Source organism: Heloderma suspectum, chromosome 3 (genome assembly GCF_057233095.1).
Source record: "Heloderma suspectum isolate Gila_16-S chromosome 3, 16-S_ref, whole genome shotgun sequence".
NCBI classification, from domain to species: domain Eukaryota; kingdom Metazoa; phylum Chordata; class Lepidosauria; order Squamata; family Helodermatidae; genus Heloderma; species Heloderma suspectum.
In genome coordinates this window covers 88,055,705-88,077,881 of record NC_139460.1, presented here as the reverse complement: position 1 = coordinate 88,077,881, position 22,177 = coordinate 88,055,705, and the positions used below count along the sequence as shown (strand labels likewise).

Genomic DNA, 22,177 nt, shown 5'->3' with positions numbered 1-22,177 from the left:
GGAAGCTCATCAAAGAGCTTGCTCAGTTTGCAGGAAGCTAAGGCTGTCATGGAAAGCATGGATACTGAGGTTCTTCCTCTCCGTAGCTTAGGTTTATCCTGAACAAGTAGCAGCTTGGCTGGTCAGGTCTGTGTCCCCCACTAAGGAATACAAGCCTCTTTCTAAAACAGTCTCAGCCGGAATTTCAACACTCCCTGGTATCCAGTCTACAGGAAAGGGCTTCAGCCCAAGGAAAGGTATACAGCTCTCCGAGGTCCTACTACAAATGTATCCTCCACACCTTCTAATTCCACTTTTTGAGTGTGTGTGTGTGTGTGTGTGTGTGTGTGTGTAATTTGGTTCTAATCTTTAACTGGTACATGGTTGGACCCCCAGCCCCTTTTGGCAGGGACTGCAGGTGAGGCCCCAGCTTAGTGCATCTTTGATGTCCTCTACCAGAAATCCCCCTATGCACTCCAGACAATCTCTCTCTGGAGGAAATGTCTGATGACATGGTTAGTTCCACCAGTCATTTAGAGGGTATCATAGGGAAGGGACACCAGAAACATGTACAAATTGGAGTGTGTGACTATTACTAGCTCCCTACCCATAGCCTTGTAAACTACAGTGAATAAATGCCAGGTACAGCTGGAACATAACCCCTTCCCTATTAGCTTACTTTCCTTCCAACCTGTTCTCCTCATTCAATTTTCCTGCCCTCAAATACCCTGTCTGTTTTTACTCGCATAAGAACATAAGAACAACCATGCTGGATCAGACCAAGGGTCCATCTAGTTCAGCATTCTATTCACGCAGTGACCAACCAGCTGCCCACAGGAAACCCACAAGCAGGGCATGAGTGCATGACTATTAAGGACTCCATATTACCCAATCCCCTCCTTCTTGCCCTATCATCGCAATCCAACCCCAATCCCTGCACAATGGACTGTTCACAAACATGCCTTATATTCCTGACTGTTTCTTTGCTGCCGATTCTACTTGGTTTTCTTAAATGCTGCACTTTGCTCATCTGCATGTCCACCAAAAGACTGCAATCTCAAAATTCATTTACGCACATTTCATTCATTCATTCATTCATTCAAATTATTTTGTCTTTCCCAGTGGAAACTCAATGTGGCTAACCACATGACAACAATAAAATAACTACAAGTAATTCAACTATAATCAATGAAAGCTGAATTCTGATGGCTCAGGTCTCCCACAGCTTGTTCTTGCTCAAAGCATTAGTGGAAAACCTACATGTGCCATCATCATACATTACTAGTGAATAATTTTATTTATTTTCCACTACTTACAGAGATGGTGAGCATATCGTAAATGAAATACGTCACATCCATGCACATGGTGGTACAGAGTTTTCTCGATCAGGTCCTGTGGTTCATATCCAGTTAATTCAGTCACTCTAAAAGAGAAAATATACCTAATAAGCAGTAGCCCTATAAATATTTAATTATATTGGACAAAGCCTCATTTTTTTCCAGAAATCAAGTTGGGAGACTATTTATTCAGAATTCTGAAAACGCTTAGACTTATTAATTTATTTTTACTTTGTTGGTGCAGGTTATATTAGAACTTTATTCAGGAGACTAACAAAATCTCAAGATATTTTGGCTTCAATAAATTATTATACTCAAATGTATCAAGTACTACATAGCATCTACTGATTCTCTACATGAGAATTTGATAATAGCAGTTCTCACTACCTAGCAGAAGTCAAGGACAGAATATCATCCTTAGTGGCTGTTCCATTTGGTAAGATAATGGACAAGTGTGCTGTAGACCAATTCTGTCCACTGGTTAATGGGCCTGAGAATGAATGTTTGCTTACATCCAGAATTACCTAGCAGGACTCCAGGACAGGATTTCTTGACTCAGACGATAGGAACTATTGATACCTGGGCTGGAGCAAGTTCCCTATGAGGAAAGGTTACATCTGGCATTGTTTAGCTTAGAAAAAAGGCAAGTAAGGGGAGACATGATGGAGATGTACAAAATTATGCATGGTGTGGAGAAAGTGGATAAGAAACATTGTTCTCTCTCATAACACTAGAACTCCGGATCATCCCATGAAGCGGGTGGGTGGGAGATTCAGGATAAAAGGAGGTACTTCTTCACACACACAGTGCACAGTTAACTATGGAATTCACTACAAGACGTAGTGATGGCCACTAACTCGGACAGCTTTAAAAGGGGATTAGACAAATTCATGGAGGATAGGACTACCAGTGGCCACTAGTCATGTTGGATATATGCTACCAGCAGTTTCAGCGGAAGTATGCCTATACCAGTTGCTGGGGAACACAAGTGGGATGGTGCTATTGCACTCATGTCCTACTAATGGGTTTCCCACAGGCAGCTGGTTGGCCACTGTGTGAAAAGAGCACTGGACTAGATGGATCCCTGGTCTTACCAGCATGGCTCTTACATTCTTACTTGTTTGGGGGACAATATTAAGCATCTAAAGGGGTACAGGGTGAGTAGGAACTAGGTCCCTACCAGAGCAGCCAATGGCTGTTATTCAAGTCCTATTGCTGGCTCAGATTAGATAGTTGTTCCTTTTTTAGGATGATGATGACAACACTGAATTTATGCCTTGATCCAGATGCATTAATGCTATTTCTTCTCCTGAGCAGAGAGGGGGGATATATCCTATATGTACCCAATGGTATGCACTCAATAAAGTGGCAGTCAGTTTTTCACTCAAAGCTGTTAGTGTCTTGTATGCTTCCTTCATGTACACAGTAAGCTACTCAAGAAAATAGTAAATAAATATCCTTTTCTTTGCTGCTGACAAATTTTCATTTACCTCTTTCAGGATTTATAGGTGTAAACAGAGTGATCAGTTTATGGGGCTTATGATCAGTTTGTAAATTTAAGGCAGCCTAAAAGAAATTAGATATTAGTCTGTTTTAGGCGAGGAAACAACAAATAGCAGTGTCCCTGAAATGGATGAAAGAAGAATATTTAAATTAGAGATTTCAAAATAAGAGGACAGTGAAAACTTCAGCACAAAGAACTGAACAGCAGAAAAGATATTAAGGAAATGACCAATGAGGATAAAAGGATACACTTTTTATTTCCTGCATGGAATGAGCATGTGACCACTTTAACATTTGGGCACAAGATTCTGAGAGTTTCTATCTCCGTTGCAATATCACTAGATCATCTGACAGGATATGCTGGTGGATCCATGTCTGCAGGCATTAAGTGATCATATTGTTGGCACCACCACAAGGCAAAGTTATTTAATCTTAACTGGCCTTTAAAGGCAGTCCAGATTATCTAGGCATCAGCACACTAAATCCATCCACACGATCTATCTTGTTTGCTACCTAAATCTTTTTCCAGCAGAATCATTATCAGAGAGGTGCTATTAGTACTTACAACAGTCATACAGGGCTATGTTTTCATCTGCCAATTACAGACTGCCATGGACAGGACCCAGAAGCCCTTTCCTGGCTTTAAGAAGCAAATTAAATTAAAGCTCATCAAGAAAATACTAATAAACTTTGTTTTCCTGTTGGCATTCTTTTTCATTCTTTTTTGGCAGTAGGGCATTCTATTCAAAAGCGTAATATGCAACTATCTACAAAGCCATTATTTAGAACCAATTTCCTCTTGTTTGTAATACAAGAGGAAATAAGTTAATAGGGGGACTGAAACCAAATACTGCTGAGAGCATGCATTTTCCTCTACTACTGCCATAATAAATTTGCTGTTTAGTCGTGAAGGCAGCAGATTTTAATTTATCTCTTAGGTTCAATTTCTGAGAAATTCTGAGAGTGCGAAATAGGATTTTAGCTCCATCCATTCAGCTTCTTTTTTGAATAATGAGAGGAAGAGAAAGATATCAAGAATACTCATTTGTCCACACCCCCACAAACATTTCAGTTCCATACCCCTACAACTTTTCAATTCCTCTCTAGAAGTCCTACAGTGTGACCTCCAGCACTGGTGATTGACGTAACAGATGATATGTGTCTGTCAGCAGCATAGCACCAAGGCCATGAAACCTAGACATCTGAAACTTCACATGCATACTAAGGGGACTCTAGGGGTGTGCATTTCAGGGTTATTTGGTTTTTAAAATGCACTAATTGATTTTAATTAATGTTAATATGTTGCGTGTTTGAAGCCTGTAGTACCACCTTAGGTCACTAGGTAGCAGGCTTCCCCAGCTAACATATAGCCAAATTGCGCAGTTGATACAGTTTGAAGCAGGAGGGGTGGGGAGTGGTCCAATGGACAGAGTTATATTGCTGCTTCCTCTCCTAGGGGAGTGGAGTAGCCAGACCCCTCCCTCAGGGGGCTATAGGGGTACACCATGGCAGGGGCTGTGCCTGGGATGCCAGTGGGCATGACTTCATTCAGACAGGGCAGGCACAACGTGTCTAACTTTGACAGCTATGTAAGTTTGCTTGAAGATTTTGCTATATCTAAGGGCTAGACGAATTTGGGTGAAGCCAGGTCTGTTTACTAGTTTAAAATAAGTGCATTCTCCACACAGTCTATCAAAATGTACTGTATTGTTGAACATCAAAGAAAAGGTCACCCATGAGCAAAATTTTCTCTCTGACTCCAAAAAGCACAGATATCATCCAGTCTCTCACCCCTAGTGCACTATATAGCCAAACAACTGCTGGATTAGCTTTCCTTTTCACTTCATATAATCCAGTAATGCACCCACAGGAACCTTCCATGTTTTTGTCCAGTGACCCTTCCCTCATTATCAATTACAGTGAACTGGGAGTAATACAAAGCCGTATCACACTCAACCTTGTAAAGGTAAAACCAAGCATGTGCAAGAAATATTCAGCTTGGACAGTATAGCTACTAAGAAAATGATAACTAATAAACTAGTATGGGTTTGAGCATGTGTAGTTGATTCTTTTTACATTTAGTATTTTAGTGCTGGGCAAAGTGTACAGTGCTTTGCAAGAATTGCCAGTGAAGACCTTCCTGTCCTATTATTTCTGCAGGAATTCATTCTGGCAATTTAGTAACAAAGGCCTACTTTGCATTGGCTAGGACTCATGCCAATAGTGAACATTACCTCTTACAAATGGCTATTTAAACTAGTATGCTACCAAGACCAACAAAGCTGCAGCCCAATCCTTAAAATCAAAAGGAACAAATGACGGGAAGAAGACAGTTTTGTGATTAAAGTACAAAACAGTCCTGGTGCCTGTGTGCGTGTAAGTAAAAAAAAAATAAAAATGCTAAAGGCTTCCTATCTGAACTAGACTTCTAAATTTCTTCCTTGTTTGTCAACTCTGCCACAGAGTACTCATCCAATCTCAACCTTGTATAATTAGAAGAATGTCAAGTCTTTAAAAACAACGACACCAATCTTCCAGTCATTCTGAGTAACTCAGTTTCAGTCAGGACTGCTAGATGTTACAGAATTGGAATACTCCATAATATTAAAGATAGAACATTGCCTTATCTTCACTGTGATCATTAAAGTCTCACTTTACTCAATGCTCAAGTTACAGGGGTAATAATTAACTCTCTCTCCCCTCAGTGAAGAGGAATTACTAGATGTTTCTAAAAAACCGTTGTGATTTACACAAAGCTTAATTTTCAGATGTCCTAACAATTCAAAGAGAATATTGCTGCTGCAGATTTGTTTAATTTGTATTATGCCTTTGTTGTTGCTTTTTACCCTTATATTTTAAAACTATCATTTGCAAGTTGCCACCAGCATATAAAGAACATTTTTTAAAATAATGTTTTACTTACCTGGAATCTAGGAATATTAGTTTTAAGTCCAGGCTCGCTCTGAACATAAACATATTACTATGAAGTTTGATCTCAGTGATTGCACTGGGAGGTAACGATTGACCTACAGCAACCAGCCCCACAATTTGGTAACAGGTATCATACAAAGACATATCCAACATGTACTGCCGTATCTTCAAATAGCCGCTGCAGTGGATCACCTAGTATAGTATGGGGGGAGGGGGGAGTAAATTTGTGAAGGAAGAAGAAACTTCAAGATTGCCTTTTGACAATATTGTTTACCAAAAAGCACACACCAGGAATGTTAACATCTATTTTTTTCTGAGTATTCTGTCAACATGACTAATTACAGGTGACTGGTTAATTTGTAAGAAGAGGTGGACATATGGCATATATTGTATGCCAATACTGTGGGCCAGTTCACATGACACGACAGCCCATCATGGGTTATTTAACCCACAATTAGCTGTGGTGTGTGTTGGCCACCAACTGTGCATAGGCTGTCAACCTTTGCCTCCTCATACTCTCTCTTGGAGGAGAAACTGCCACGGTGCACTCTTCCCTGCATCAGTCCTTCAGGGCTTCAGTCTTTGCAGTTATCCTACCAAAGAAGCCAGAAGGTGTTCTAACGTGGGCTAATATAAACAATAAACAACTTCTCTGCAAAAATAGCCACAACCATTGAGGATTAGATTTGAGGAGAGCAAGGAGCACAACAGTGGCATCTCACAGGACAAAGCATGAGGTGGCAAAGGTAAATAAGTAAGACTGCTTGTTTACAGAGGAGTATGCCCTACTAAACTCACTGGGGCTTATTTCTGAATAAACATGCATAGGATTGGGCTGTAGTCTTTATTGCAAAGCATGTGCGTAAGAGGCAGGGGGCATGGAAGAAGGTGGGGTGAGAAAAGAGAGAAACTAGCAATAAGAAGAGTATGAATAAGGAATGTGAGGGGAAAACAAAGAAGAGAGAGATATTCTCTAACATTCTGCTAATTAGAAAGCCAAAGGGAAAGGGAAGCGTTGCACTGGAATTTAACAGCCAAAACAGTATCTATTTATTTAATTTCTATATTGCTCTCTAAGTGGTTTACAGTAAGACAATAAAATATAAATGTGAACAGAACAAGTAATATAATCAACAAAACACCATATACAGCATAGGAAGCTGCCTTATAGGAAGTCATACTTTTTGTCCATCTCACCCAATAATGTCTACTCCAACTGGCAGCATCTCTCTAGGGCAGGGGTGGGAAATATTCTGCCTCCACCCTGAAATTCAGGAGTACCCCACCAAAATGGGGGGGGCAAACAAAGTGGCATCCAGAGCTGCTATGAAGCACCAAATGGATCAAAATTAGCATGTTTGCAAACTAACTTTGACCCTTTTGGTGTTCCATAGCAGTTCTTGTTGCCATTTTGTTTTTATCCCTCCCCCATTTTTGGCACCCACAGGGGCTCCAGGAGGACAGAAGTGGCCCCCAGGCCTCCCAGACTTGCCCACCTCTGATCTAGGGTCTCTGGCAGAGAAAGACCTGCTACCTGCTCTTTTACTTGAAGATGCCAAGGATTAAATATGGGAACTTCTGCATTCAAACCATGTGCTCAACCACTGAGCTATGGTCCTCCTCCCTCTCAGTGATAAACAAGGGAAGAATTAAATGACAAAATATCAGGCTTAAAACCTGACTCAATTAAAATGCTCTTTGAAATAAAAAAACATTTTCACTGGCTGCCTGAAAGCCAGTAGGGAAGGTGTCAACTAACCTTCTTGGGCAGGGAGTCCCATAACTGGGATGCCAGCGTAGTTATAGATGCTATTTATTAAGGCTGCATTGAATTTTCACCCATGAACATTTACAGGGCAAAGAGGCCTGGTGTATGGGGGGGTAGTTTCTCACACACAGCTTTTTTTCCTCTCACTGTTCTCAGATGCACACACGCCCCCCATGGGATTCTTCCTGAATCAGTCCCAATCAATCATAATAGGCATGATGGTGTTACATAGATAATCAGATGTTACTTTATGATGTCATGAAGCTAAATCAGAATTAGGGTTTCCCATAAGTTTTCTGCATTTACAATTATTTTTACCATGTTTCACAACCTGCCACATATCACCAGCACTTGGTTGGGGTGTATGTGCTGTTTTTTTTACAAACCCTACCACTTCCACCACTTTGGCTTAGCTCTTCCATCAATAGGTCACAGCTCTATTATTGTAGAATACACGTTTGCCTGAAGAGAGGCTGTAAAATCAAAATCTGTTATTCTGTGAAGATGGCAGAAATCTGAGCACTTTACCTTGTAACCGCTACATGTTAATCCTGCATTCCGCTTGGCCAAGACACACTTCATTCGCAGAAAAAAAGATCTCTCTATTTCATATTCTGAAAACAAAAAGCAAATATTTCAAGATTCTCCACAATACTCCTTTTGCCACTTCAACATAGATTTCTAATATCATAGCTGTGAAGATACGTTTCTATTATTCTTAAAAACTTTAAGAGAATGTTGCCAAGTAACAAAGAAGTAAATGGCTTGCCAACTTTCATTATTTTCCTACATTTATAATTTTAAGGATAATTCTTTTTTAAAGCCTAAAAATAAAAAATGCAATAAAAACTCAGGTAGGTATGTGTATTTGAGAGAGAGAGAGAGAGAGAGAGAATGAAAATTTCCCTAGTAACCACAGTGACCAGTTCTGATATTTGTGTCATTAATCTTTGTGAGAATCAATTCTATGGATAGGTGCCAGATTAAAATCCATAAGTTCTCCTTGCTACAGATACTTGCTGCCATCACTCTAACATCAGAATCACCACATGCAATTGGATTCTTCAGGTAACTTGCAGTCCAATCATATGCATGTTTAGTTGGTGAGTTCAATGGGGCTTACTTCCAGGTAAGTGAGCACAGGATTGCCGCCTCACTCAGCTTGAAAGCTCAAGTTGGTGCCAAAGTTTGCTAATGTAATAATAAGGCAAGTATGAAGGAAATGTATATGTTACAAGCTCACCTTGAACTCAAAGAAAGTATGCCCCAAGTTCATACCTTTAGGGAACAATCCTATCTAGGTAGGAGGCTGCCTCTGAACTTGGAGGCGACCGCCTATCCAAAGCAGGGCAGGAGAAGCATGGAGGAGATTATTTCCTCTGTGCTTCTCCTTACCTGCTTTTTCAGCTAGACAGCTGATTGTGGCTGTCTAGCCGTGGGAGCACGGAGCAGAGAAGGAGGCTACTGTACGACACATAGGATGTGTTGTACAGGCAGTTATGCTCTTCCCTCCCTGGGACGCCCCTAGCCACGCCCCTTTCCGGCTGCTCCACACACCTCTTGCGAGCATGGAGGACAGGGCTGTTCCGTGCTGCCTCAGGGGCAACGCAGAAGTGAGGGGAGGTCGGTTCTCCAGGAACCGACTTTGGAGCGCGGGCTCTGAAGTGGGTTCCTGGAAAATAACATATCCTATGGCCGTCTAGCTGCTGTTTAGCAGCCATAGGATTGCTCCCTCCAATGGCTCTGCAGTAGCGTGATGGGGCAAATGGCACAAGCCCTCCCCTCAATTTTTCTATAAGCTTCCTGTATGAAATAGGTTTTCTGCATGAGGTTTTCTGCATGAGTGTCTGGTTCTTAGGCCCAGTTCACATTATTTCCTCCTCTCAAAAAAGCTGGTTACATTTACACAATTGGATGCTCAGGCAGAGGACCCCATTCATAGTAGACATTCTCTGCATAATGAAGGGTAAGGATTCATGCTACTCCACCACCACACTTTTTGAATCTTAATCTTGACTGAGTATATGAATGGGGCCAAATCTGAACATGCATCCACATGGAAAGAAAGAGTGCTCTTTCTCTCCTTGCAAGCTACCAATTTTCTTGAGGATGAAATGGCAGGACCAGCCCATAGTTAGATAGTTTTTAAAAAATCTGAAAAGTACAAATTGTTCCAAAATGAACAATTTGGCCATTCTTCAGCCTAAGCCAGCCTTCCCCAACCTGGCATCCTTCAGATGTGTTGGACTACAACTTCCAGCATCTCCCAGTCAGCATAGCAGATGCTGGGAGTTGTAGTATAACACATCTGGAGGATGCCAGTTTGGGGAAGGCTGGCTAAACTCTCAGAGTGCCTTATAGAATAAAACAATAGAATTACATACAATAAAAGTAAATACAAATCAGAAATCACAGCAGGCAAAATAAAATATCAGTACAAAATAGCATATAAAAAACCTTCCAGAAGCAGGGTACCAAAACTGGAAATCACATGCCTTACTTCAGAAGCACAAGCACAAGCACAACCCCTAGGCATGTCCCTCGGGTACTCTGGCCCCAAGCCATACCCTGGCCCCAAACTTTACAAGTGGGACTGCAACAAAATGTTGCAGTGTGCAGTGTTCTTGTTCAGGGTGCCAGCCAGCCATGCCCTCTTCCAGGATACTCCATTCCATTGCCCCTCTCCCCTGGTTTTCCATTTCCTCCCTTCCAACAGTCAGCCAGCATTCCATGGCTACTGAGCATGCTCAGTCCTCATTGGGCTGTTTGGGGTTTTCTTCCTCAACCCTCTGGTATGGAGGTGGGGTATTTCCACAAACCCTGGGGTAAATGAATTCACTATTAGGATGGGTCAATACAAGCAGTTTGATCTGGGCTCGGAAACTGATAGAAAACGAGTGTAGCTATTTTAAGAACTGGCAAGATATACCCCATTAATAAACATACTGCTGTAGTCTGCGCTAACTGCAGTTTTTGAACAGTCCTTGAAGTATCCAATATATATTGCCATTCTTATGGCTGTTCTTACATAATTTTATATATTCCTGTGCTGTTTGCTGTTTTATATTGTATTATATTATTTTAAACAGTTGCATTGTATTTTATATTTTTAACTTTTGGTATTATATTTCAGACTTTTAACTATTTATAATCCTCCCAGAGGGGAGGTCTGTTTGAGGGTTAACCCTCAAACAATCCCTACCACCTGGGTTTGGATGACATGACAAACCATGGCAACCTCCTACCTGGGGCTGAATATTCAAAATTGCCGCCGGCACGCACCACAACCCGCCACAGTGGGGTGGTGATTGTGCAAACCAGCCCAACATTTGTTATTGGGTGGATTAAAATATAATAAACAAATAAAAAGTCTAAATAAGATGTTCAGGGCTCCAAGCACCACTAATCGAAAGATACTGTGCAGCTTTTCCAGCTTTTCCGCCTTAAGAACTTTTGTGGAAAGAAAAAAAGACAGAAAAGGCTGTGGGGAAACACAGGACGGTTGTCTGGATGCCCCGTAAAAATCCATCAATGAGGAATTGCACAATAAAAACCTCATTTGGAAGCACCCCTGGGAACTAAACAAGAAAATCCTCCACTCCAAAGCTTCTAACAGCATCCCCCCTTGCCACCCAGGATTAGTTTAATTTATGAGGTGGTTTAGGCCTTCCTCAGGCAGATCCTGTGCTAAGAAGGTGAACTATATTCCAAACATCCCAAATACAATTTGCTAAACAAAGATTTTATCTAACTTTAAATGGGCAAGTTGCCGCTCCCAATCCTAACTCCTATTTACTTTTTTGTATTCCTTCCCTGTAGGTAGTTACAGCCCTACAGGTTTGCATGTCATGCTAAGCCAAACTGGGAATAAGCCACCATGGGTTAGTTGTTCACAGAACAACCTACAGTGAGCCCAACAGACAATTGGGCTTGCCGTGGCTTGTGCTCCCTCTCAGTCCTCCAGCCAGGTCCAGCAGACATCCCAGGGGACTTTTCAGCAAATCTGTCTTGCCTCCTTGTTCCAGCCCCCTCCCTGCTCTGATAGCTCCCTGAAAAGCATCTTTCCCTGGCTTTTTTATGTATTTATTTTTGGTGCCTCCAAAATGCTCAATTGTGGTCGCTCTAATCGCTTCCCCTTTTTGTCCCACAGTATTTTGGGGGGTGTCTCAAAAATGCACAGCACAAATTTTGGGGTTGTAATTTATTATTATTTTGTCATTCTTTCACTGCGCACTTACGGTTGTCTGATATGTGTAGTCTTGCCTTCTCAATTTCCTTGTCTGTTTCAGCAGTAAAAGGAAGCTGGGAAGTGGAGTAGGTAACATACACCAAAACTGACAAAAAGAGGTTGCCTGTTGGGTAAGCTGCACACAGTTGCGAAGGTCCGGGGGAAAAATAATTCTGAGGGAAAGGAAAGACCCAGTAGTGCAATTCAGAAGCATGCAAAATGAGGGAAATGGTGAAGGGAGTAAGAGCACCAAAAGTGTGTGTTTGTGGGGTGGAGGGACAATCTCTCTCCCTTGGCAATGTGTTTCCCTCACTTTTAAGTGTTGGACTGACACTTCTCAGTGTCCCCCACCTTTTCAACACTTCCCCAAGTCTCCGGCTACTCCAGAAAGAGGAGATATTACCCCCTTCCTTTTCATAGCTCCTTTTTGGAGCACTTACTGCTGCAGTTTTTTAACAGCTTTAAAAAAAATCCACAGAAATGTATGCAAATTTAACAGCTGGTAAGTAAATGGAGGTGAAATTTGCACAAATTTAATGGCTAGAAAGTCAATGGAGGGGAAATTTGCACACCTGCAGTGACAGAGCACTTAATGTAGGTGCACAGATTTTGTCTCCATTTACTTCCCAGCCATTACATTTGCATACATTTCCCTTCCATTTACTTCCCAGTCCCAAAAAATTCACAAATATTCCTGACAGGTTTGTTTTTTAAAAAAAAAAGCTTAGAGCTTGGAAGAATGGGATGGAGCATATGTGGTGCCAGCACCCTCAGTACTTACACACACACCTCATGGGGCCCCATTCAGTCAGTCCCAAGCAACCGCCTTCTCAGAATTTTTTTTAAAAAAACTTTCAGGGAATTGCAGTAACTGCAGCAGTAAGTGCTCTGAAAAGGAGTTGTAAAAGGTTGTTGGGGGGAGTTAATATTTCCCTTTTCTGGAGTAGCTGCAGACTGGAGGAAGTGTTGAAAAGGTGGGGGACACTGAGAAGTGTGAGTCCAACACTTAAAAGTGAGAGGATCACATCACCAAGGGGGAGATATTGTGCCCCCCACACACACTTTTGGTGCACTTACTTATTTTCAGTGCTTCTAAATAATGCTACTGGGTCCCTCCTTTCCTTTAGTATTATTTCTGCCCTGGTCCTTCCCAACTGTGAGCAAATTAGCCAATAGGCAACCTCATCTTGTCAATTTCCTTGTTTTATTTGTTTGTTTGTTTATTTATTATGTCTTACATTTCTATACTGCCCAATAGCCAAAGCTCTCTGGGCAGTTCACAAAAATAGTGGCTCTTGTACTCCCCTTCTCCACTCCTTTTGACAGCTGAAACATACAAGGAAATGGAACAGGCAATCATAAGAGTACGCTTGCAAAAAACTGACCAAAAGAAAAAAAAATTACTACCACAATTGTGCATTTTTGAGGCACTAATTTTTTTTAAAAATGCTGGAAAATGCGTGACGGTCCTTCCAAAGTGCTGTTTCAGCATTGGTGGAAGGGCAGTCACTGGCAAGATTGTGAAAAGCCAGCTGCATGGGCTTTTCTGCCGCTCTTGCTGAGTGGCTTTGTAGCCGATCGCCGCAACCCATGATAAAATAGGTCTCCTGTTTGGATGACATGACAAACCATTGTGGGCAAGAACAACCCTACAACAAGCCATGGGTTCTCACTGTAGCTTGTTCCTGAAAAATATGCCACCCTGCGGAAAACGCTCCAGGTTCAGACAACATGACAACCAAACACGGCTGGCTGCCCGAAGTGGGTTATTGCATCACGAGAACCCAGTCAACACGTCTGACTTGAGAACATAAGAAGAGCCATGCTGGATCAGACCAAGGCCCATCTTGTCCAGCATTCTGTTCACATAATGGCCAACCAGCTGCCTGTGGGAAACCCACAAGTAAGACATGAGTGCAATAGTACCCTCCCAGTTGTGTTTCCCAGCAACTGGTGTACACAGGCATATTGCCTCTGATACAAGAAGATACTTCCTAAAAACCCCTAAAAATAAAATGTCCTATGTACATTTAAATGGCTTGCTCTATCATGGTACAAAAAAAGTAAGGCATTGGCTATTTTATATAATGAATTTGTTTTTGTTTACTCAGATTGCACATGACTTTAGTCACTTCTCTGAAATTATGTTTAGCTTTCATGAAAGCCAGAATCATCCCTGAGGTGATGGAATGAAATTGGTCTTCCTTTCTGTCTCCCATCTTTCATGTACATATTTTGAAGAAGGATCTTCAAGATGTCAATTGGAAAATGGCCATGAAGCATTTTTAACAACTCCACACCCTGTAAATAATTGTTCTATAGAGGAAAGTCCTTATTACTTCATACCTGTTGCTATAACTTGGGTATAGAACCTAAAATTGCACTTCAAATAGATAATGTGGCAAGGCATATATTATTATAACATTTATATCCCACCTTTTTTCATCTTGCAGGGAACTCAAGGTAGATTACATGGTCCTCCTCCTCTCCATTTTATCCTCACAACAGAAAGGATAAAACTTGTGAAGTAGGTTAGGCTAAGAGTCAGTGACGGGTCCAAAGTCACCAAGTAAGTTTCATAGCCCAAATGGAGACTAGAACCCAGATCTCCCAAATCCTAGTCCAACAACACTCTAACCACTACACCATGCTGGCTCTCACTGAGGGAATACTGGCTCTCATTGAGACAATATATAAAGCAAGAACAGTAGTTCTAGAGAAATATATTCAGAGTTAGAATGAGATTAAAGCTGCTACATCAGTGTAGATACCGGTCAGGTATCCATTCTACATTTGTAAATTTCAGCAGATAAAGCATTAGCATACCAAGCACAGTCCTACATCTCGTCATCTTTTTTACTTGCACATGGTCACATCTCATGGAAGTACCTTGTAAGAGATGAGGATGAAGAGGCTGGTGAGCGGTTAGAACTGCTGTCATTTCATCATGGTCTGATGGATGAATATACTCATAAATGCTATTACCAGTGAGTTCTACCTGTCAAGAAGATAGTTAACAAATTCAGTACTGCAATACATTTTTTATAGTGGTATTCTTCAGATATCACTGCCTCCTATTCACAGATACCCTATTGCATTTCTAACATTCACATGACTTTCCTGGACCAAAAGTAAGTGTCAATCAAAGACTATAATCTACAACCCACTTCCTCTTACCATGGACAACAATAGAACTGAAGACTGTGGTCTATACTAATTACATCAAAAAAGGACTTCTTTAATATTAAGAACTAGTCAATTTTGATCTTCTACAGCTATCGCTGGTGCTTTTATTTTCACAGATGTTGCCGAAGGAGATAAAAATGACGGTGAGTGAAGCAAAGGAAAATTTAGTTCCCACAGTTTTTCACATGGAAAGATAGTTCCATACCACATGGCCTTTTCTTTTTCAACAAAGTTGGTCTGACCACAGTTCTTTGGTGTGGAAGGGAAGGACAGGGAAAAACTAAATCACTCCCACCATTTCTGAACAGCTAATCAGCAGTATTTTGTCTTTCTCTGAATGACTATGCTCACACAGACCTGGCTGTTAGATCAGGCTTGAAAATAATGTATATACCATCAATTTGTGCTCCTGATTTCCCATAGACTAGGAATATACATGCATAAACTCGCTTCTGCATGTGTATTGCCATAACTAGATTGAGGCAATATACTTTTCAATAACAGTGAATTTATACATTATACACATCATGTTACAAATCCAGTTAGCACCAAAGAGACTGCAGCTGCATATAGATGATATTCCAAATTGTGGTTTGGAGGAGCAGAAATGAGCCATAGGTTCAAATGCTCCCCACTGCCAACACCTTCCCTGCTCCTCTTGGGTATGCATGGGTTAATATGAACCAACTATGGTTTCAGCAAGCCCTCCAAATCAGAACTGCAAACCACAATCCTGTTTTGGGCAGCTCATTTAGCTAGTCTGCCCTTTTTCTGGTTTGATTAGACCAAGAAATAATGTATTAAGCCACATGCACAAAAGGAGGAGGAAGGAGGCAGGGGTGGAGAAGGAAGAGAGAAATGTAGGTTGCTTACTTGTAACTGTAGTTCTTCAAGTGGTCATCTATGCATTCACACATATGGGCTCTGTTGCCTGCGCTGAGCCTCTTTCAGGAAACCTCTAAAGCTGAGGAATGGTTTTGGTGGGATCCCCCCCCCTCCGCACCGTCCACTGTACATGTACCAGCGGGTTCCTGCCTGTTCCCTCAGTTCCTTGAGACTAACTAGCATGACCTTGAAACCAAGGGAAAAATCACACCTCGATACCAACATTGACGTCGACATTGAGACCAAAGCGGAGACGGTAGGTGGCTTCTGTGAACGCACAGATGACCACTCGAAGAACTACTGCTACAGGAAAGCAACCTGCATCTCTTCTTCATGGTCACTGTGCATCACACATATGGGCGACTAACAAGCTGGTGATGGGTAGGTGTCTCATGACACAACTGATGACAGTCATGTCAGCGCTCTTCAAGTACTTGAAAGGTTGTCACAGACAGGAAGGCCAGGATCTCTTCTCAGTCATGCCAGAGTGCAGGACACGGAATAATGGGCTCAAGTTACAGGAAGCCAGATTCCGGCTAAACATCAGGAAAAACTTCCTGACTGTTAGAGCAATACGACATTGGAACCAATTACCTAGGGAAGTAGTGGGCTCTCCCACACTGGAGGCATTCAAGACGAGGCTGGACAGCCATCTGTCAGGGATGCTCTGACGTGGATTCCTGCATTGAGCAGGGGGTTGGACTTGATGGCCTTGTAGGCCCTTCCAGGCCTACTATTCTATGATTCTATGACAGCACAGCTCGCCCAAAAGCACAGTCAGAACATGCCTTGACATCCAGTTCGTAATGCTTTACAAACGTCGAGGGTTTTGACCATGTCACCGCTTTACATAAGCCTGACAAAGGCACACCTTTGCCAAAGGGTGTGGTCATTCCTCGTGTGGAATGTGCCTGAACATGAGATGGATGCTCCAAGCCTGATACGTCATAGGTCAGACCAATAGTCTGCACTAGCCATGAGGAAAGCCTTTGAGAAGAAACAGGGAGACCCTTCTTGGGACCACTGTAACATACAAAAAGTTGTTGCATCTTACAGAAAGATGCTATCCTCAACTTATAAATGGCCAATGCCCTCTTTACATCCAGAGCATGCAGCTTCCTTTCCAGGTCAGAAGAAGGATCGGAAAAAGTCGGAAGTGAGAGGGATTGGTTGACATGGAAATCAGAGACCACCTTTGGTAAAAGGTAAATGTCCAGTCTCAGGTCAACCTTGTCCTTGTGAAAGATCAGGTAGGGGTGATCAACTCGTAAGGCACAAATCTCACTAACACGTCTGGAGGATGTGATGGCAACCAGGAAGGCCACTTTCCATGACAGCAACCGAAGATCCCTCGTGGCCATAGGTTCAAAGGGCTTCGAGAGAAGGGCATGCAAAACAACAGAAAGACTCCACTGAGGTGCTATAGTTCTCAGTAAGGGAGCCAAATTTTTTAAGCCCCACAGAAACTGAGTAGTAGGGTAAGTGAACAGCAAAAAAAACTTGAACATGCCCTCTATAAAAAGAAAAAGCTGCCAAACGCTATAAAAAGAAAAAGCTGCCAAATAGACCTTTATGGACAGAAACTGTAAGCTTTTCTGAAACAAATGAAACAAAAACAAAATAACAATTTGAATTGATCCCTTAAGTGGATCGAAACCATGCAGACCAGCAAACGTTGAAAATGACGACTACATAGCTGCATAGATTGACACGTAGCTGGCTTCCTAGCCATGTCCAAAACTGCCTGGACTTCCAATGAGAGTCAAGCATTGGTATTCACTGCCGAATCCTCCAAGTTATGAGTTTCAAGGTGTTGATATCTGGATGTCGGATCCTGCCTCAATCCTGAGAAATCAGATCTGAGGATTGTGGGAAATGTAGGAATTGTCTTTTGGACAGACGCAGCAGGGCTGCAAACCATGACTGCCTCAGCCATCAAGGACCAATAAAAACGCAGTCCGTCCCGTTGTGTGCTAGTTTTTGGAACACCCTCAAGAGAACAGGAAACAGAGGGAATAGGTAAAACAGCTCCTCATGATATCAAAGTTGAAAAGCGTCACCCAATGACAATTGGCCGATCCCCGCTCATGTGCAAAATCTGTTTCATATTGCATTCGATGGGGTGGTGAACAAGCCCATCATGGGCCAACCCCATTCCATGAAGAGATGATGCAGAATGGAGGTGGACATCTGCCATTTCTGGGACAATTTGTATGACCAGCTCAGATTATCTCTCAAAACATTGTCTTCTCCAGCAATGTGAAGAGCGCTCAAAAGAATGGCCCGATAGATTGCCCACTGGAATACTTCCATCGTGAGATTCACAAGTTTGGAAGAATGCGTGCTTCCTCGCTTGTTGATGCACCACAACACCATATGGTCAGTCAGGATTTGCATATGCTTTCCACAAAGGTAAGTCTCAAATGCATGCATCGCCTTCCAAATGGTGAGAAATTCCAAGTAGTTTATGTGATGTGTCTTTTCCAATGTCTTTTCTTTTCTCTTTTTTCAAAAGACCAGATTCTTTGAAACAAAACTGGACCACAATGAGCTCCCCATCCCAAAAGGGAAATGTCTGTTTTCAATACCCACGTAGGAGATGCTCGGACGAACAGAACGCCCCAAGAGAGGTTGTGCGGTTGCATCCACCACAGGAGGGAATCTGTCATGGTGTCTGGAATCCTTCGACAACAATGCTGAGCATCAGTGGTGGAGTCAATGTTTTGGAGATGCCAGCTTTGTAGCAGTCACATCCAAAGCCTTGCCCAATGAACAACTGTGACCTTTGTCGCCCTATGTCCCAGGAGCGTCTGCACAATGTGAGCGGTGACTAACCACTGAAAGTAAAGAGTGTCCGCAAGGGCAATCAACTGCTCTTGCCGATTTGGCAAAAGGTAAGCACATGCAACTGTTGAATCGAGCAACGCCCCTATAAACTGGAGCCGTTGTGTTGGCTTCAAAGTTGACTTTTCCCTGTTGACATACAGGCCCAACATTCTCAGAAGGGTCAGAACAATCTTGATGGCACAAAAAAGGGAATCTTCAGAGTCTGAGACAAGGAGCCAATCGTCCAGATAAGGGTAAACTTCCTCGGCTGTTGGTGACTCAATCTTGTCCCCCTGTGGGAGATGATTTTGTTCCACCTCCACCTGTGCTGCCCCACTCGTTGTCCTTACTATGAAGCCAGGCAACGTCGGTCAAGCCGACTCAGCTGCCACCTTCACTTGTGAGGCAAACTAATCCTCCACCTGTCCTGGCCTCAGAATTGAGGCTTCCACCTCAATTATGCGGATGATTACCAGCCTGACTCTTCTTCATATTCCTCTGTTCCACCTTCTGTTCCTTCTCCAGATGATGTTGCGGGGATGCAGGAGGGAGCTTCTCCTTCAGAGGACATGTTTAATTTTGCTGAACAGGTTAGCAGAATGGCCCATTCACTGGGTATTGATGTGCAGCAACCGGAGCAACATGTCCAGGAGCCAGTTTTTGATGCAGTCCATACTGGATCCAGTCTTCTACCCTCCTTGTTGACAGGTGAAGCATGAACCTTCTGCGACCACCCTTGCGCCGATTCCACAATGATAGAATTTGGTCATGGATGCGAATATAAAAATGTAATGTCTTTCTCCTGTATGCAGTACAGGCATTCAAGCCAGTTAGACATCAGTACCATGGAAGATGGGGCCTTCCATGATTGCTGCACTGTTTGAAGGAAGGTTGGTAAGAAGGGGACTGCTACCGGTTTCGATGATCCAGTATGGACTGCATCAAAAACTGGATCCTGGACATGTTGCTCCGGTTGCTGCACATCAATACCCAGTGAATGGGCCATTCTGCTAACCTGTTCAGCAAAATTAAACATGTCCTCTGAAGGAGAAGCTCCCTCCTGCATCCCCGCGACATCATTGGAGAAGGAACAGATGGTGGAACAGAGGAATATGAAGAAGATTCAGGCTGGTAATCATCCGCATAATTGAGGTGAAGGCGGTCTAGAAGCCGGGACAGGTGGAGGATTAGTTTGCCTCACAAGTGAAGGTGGCAGCTGAGTCGGCTTGACCGACGTTGCCTGGCTTCATAGTAAGGACAACGAGTGGGGCAGCACAGGTGGAGGTGGAACAAAATCATCTCCCGCAGGGGGACAAGATTGAGTCACCAACAGCCGAGGACAGTACCAAGGTAAAGTTGCCCCAAGATATCTTTGTTGGTCATAGTAATATTCTCAATCCCGAGAATAATGCCAATCCTCAAACACATAGCACTGTGGCGGTGGGCAAGACCACTCGGAGCTTCTATCCCAATCGCCATGAAGAGACCTGGACCTCTCCCTATACTGATAGTTGTGATGATGATCGCCATAAGGAGACCTGAATGCCTCAGAAGGAAGGAAACGATGTTCTCAATCCCGAGAAGGGGATGGTAATTGCTGTTAAGAAGCCTCATTTCTCACTGAGGATGACAACTGGCAATCTTCCAATGGAGAAGTCTCTCAATCCCAGGAAACCAGCTGTGGAGGAGACAGCTCCAATATTTCACCTTCCAATGCCATAGAAATTGGCTCAGTTACAGAAGCGCTTGGTACCCACAGCAGTATCCAGATAGGTGAATCCAATAAAAGTGGAGGGGTTGGAATCTTAGGTTTCGAAGGCTTATCAGCAACCCTCTCTTTTTTTTTTGTTCTTGAGGCTATCAGATCCCAACTTTGGAACTTTAGCTTTTTCGAAATCTTCCACACTACCGAGAGTGCTAAAGAGCACCCCAGAGTCGGAGGGTCAGTCCGGTCACCAGAACTGGAGGGATGAGAAGATGATGGCTTTGACAAAGACATAGTAACCACTGCCTTCTTTACACGAGAGTCGGCCGAGTTTTTTGAACCTGTGGCCAACAAAGCCCTCCTCCATAGCTCTGCCTTGAGTCTATCAGACCTGTTCTTCTGCACCTGTTTAGTGAATGACTGGCACAAAGAGGAAGTGTTGGGTAAATGACCCTCACCCAAGTAAAACAGGCAAACAGGGGTGAGAGTCAGTGGGGGGGCATCTTACTCCCACATTTGATGCATTTACAAAATGGGGCCTTTGTGGCCATATGAAGACCATAGCTGCGGCAGATGACAAAAAGACGAACAGACGACAGATAAACTTTTTTTTAAGGTAACGACCTAAACAAGAAAAAAATATCAAAGATGAAAAAAGATAGGACCTCAGCAGTAGTGTGAAAAACATTAACAGAAGTTCTCTACGAATGGTGGAAGTTTCTAAAGAGGCTACTGCTAGGTGGTCGAAGGAGAACTGAGGGAATGGGCGGGAACCTCCTGGTACATGCGCAGTAGACGGTGCGGGAGGGTTCCTGCCAAAAACGTTCCTCAGCTTTAGAACTTTCCCAAAAGAGGCTCAGCGTAGGCACAGAGCCCATATGTGTGATCCACAGAGACCACGAAGAAGAACACTAGATCCCATGGCTTGTTTCTATTTGTCCAAACCATGGTTTAGAGGATCACCTGAATGCAACCTGAATATGTGAACCTTTAGCATCAGTCTGTATATAAAATTTAATATATGAATTCAGTGTATCTGTCTTATTTTTTCATACAAATATAAAAAATAAAAAGGTTAGTTCTGCATGAATTATCCTGCAAGTCCTTTCTTTCCATAATATTATCTTTTCTCTTGTTCTGAATTTTGACCTACTTTTGCATAAATTTTCACATACTGTTCTCATTCTAGAATCACACACATAATTAATACAATACCTTGAGAGTTCCATATTAACATAAATGAACTGCGCATCTTTTTTTTGCTAATTTTTGACAGACATAAACGTCTATCAACAAAACATTTCCAAACACATGCAATACTTGATATAAACAGAGAAGTAATACTTAAAGGTCTCTATTTACAATTAAAGTTGTACAATTCTTCAGTGCAGCCTAGTTTGCTCTGAGTCCCAACAATGAGAGGGCACAAAGAGGTGAAGTAATTCAACCTGTTCTTTTGGGCCAGTCCTACTTATTTCCTAAAATATGCAATTTATCCTTTTTACATAAAATGAATAAATGAAATCTACATTTCACACAGAAAAAATGTACATTTCCAGAAAATGCCTTATTTCTTCCATTCCTTTGTATTCTTCATGAAATGTTTCTACATGTGAATTTCAAACCTCTTTTTTCCGACTTTATTCACACTGATTTCAATAGAACGTATTTCCAAAGAAGAGTAGGGCTAAGACGTTCCATGTTTCCCTAGTGGCTTACACTTAGCAATTCCAGACCAGAGGTTCTCAAAGTGTGATCCACCGAAAAGTTGTGGAACAGTCAAGATTATCTATAAGTGGCCCTGCACTTGATTTATTTTTTCTGATGAT

At 42.4% G+C, this 22,177-nt stretch overlaps 1 protein-coding gene across 3 annotated transcripts in view; it reads right to left on the bottom strand.

Annotated features, from left to right (window-relative positions):
• The window catches only part of SIM2 (SIM bHLH transcription factor 2), a 75,794-nt gene that overhangs the window by 23,291 nt on the left and 30,326 nt on the right, over positions 1 to 22,177 (bottom strand). For all 3 annotated transcript variants that reach the window (XM_084843716.1, XM_084843718.1, XM_084843717.1), the window contains exons 4-7: positions 14,636 to 14,744; positions 8,047 to 8,132; positions 5,743 to 5,942; positions 1,296 to 1,402 (exon numbers count right to left, since the gene is read on the bottom strand). In XM_084843716.1, the coding sequence (XP_084699842.1) occupies positions 1,296 to 1,402; positions 5,743 to 5,942; positions 8,047 to 8,132; positions 14,636 to 14,744 (502 nt within the window). The remainder of the gene's footprint in view (positions 1 to 1,295; positions 1,403 to 5,742; positions 5,943 to 8,046; positions 8,133 to 14,635; positions 14,745 to 22,177) is intronic.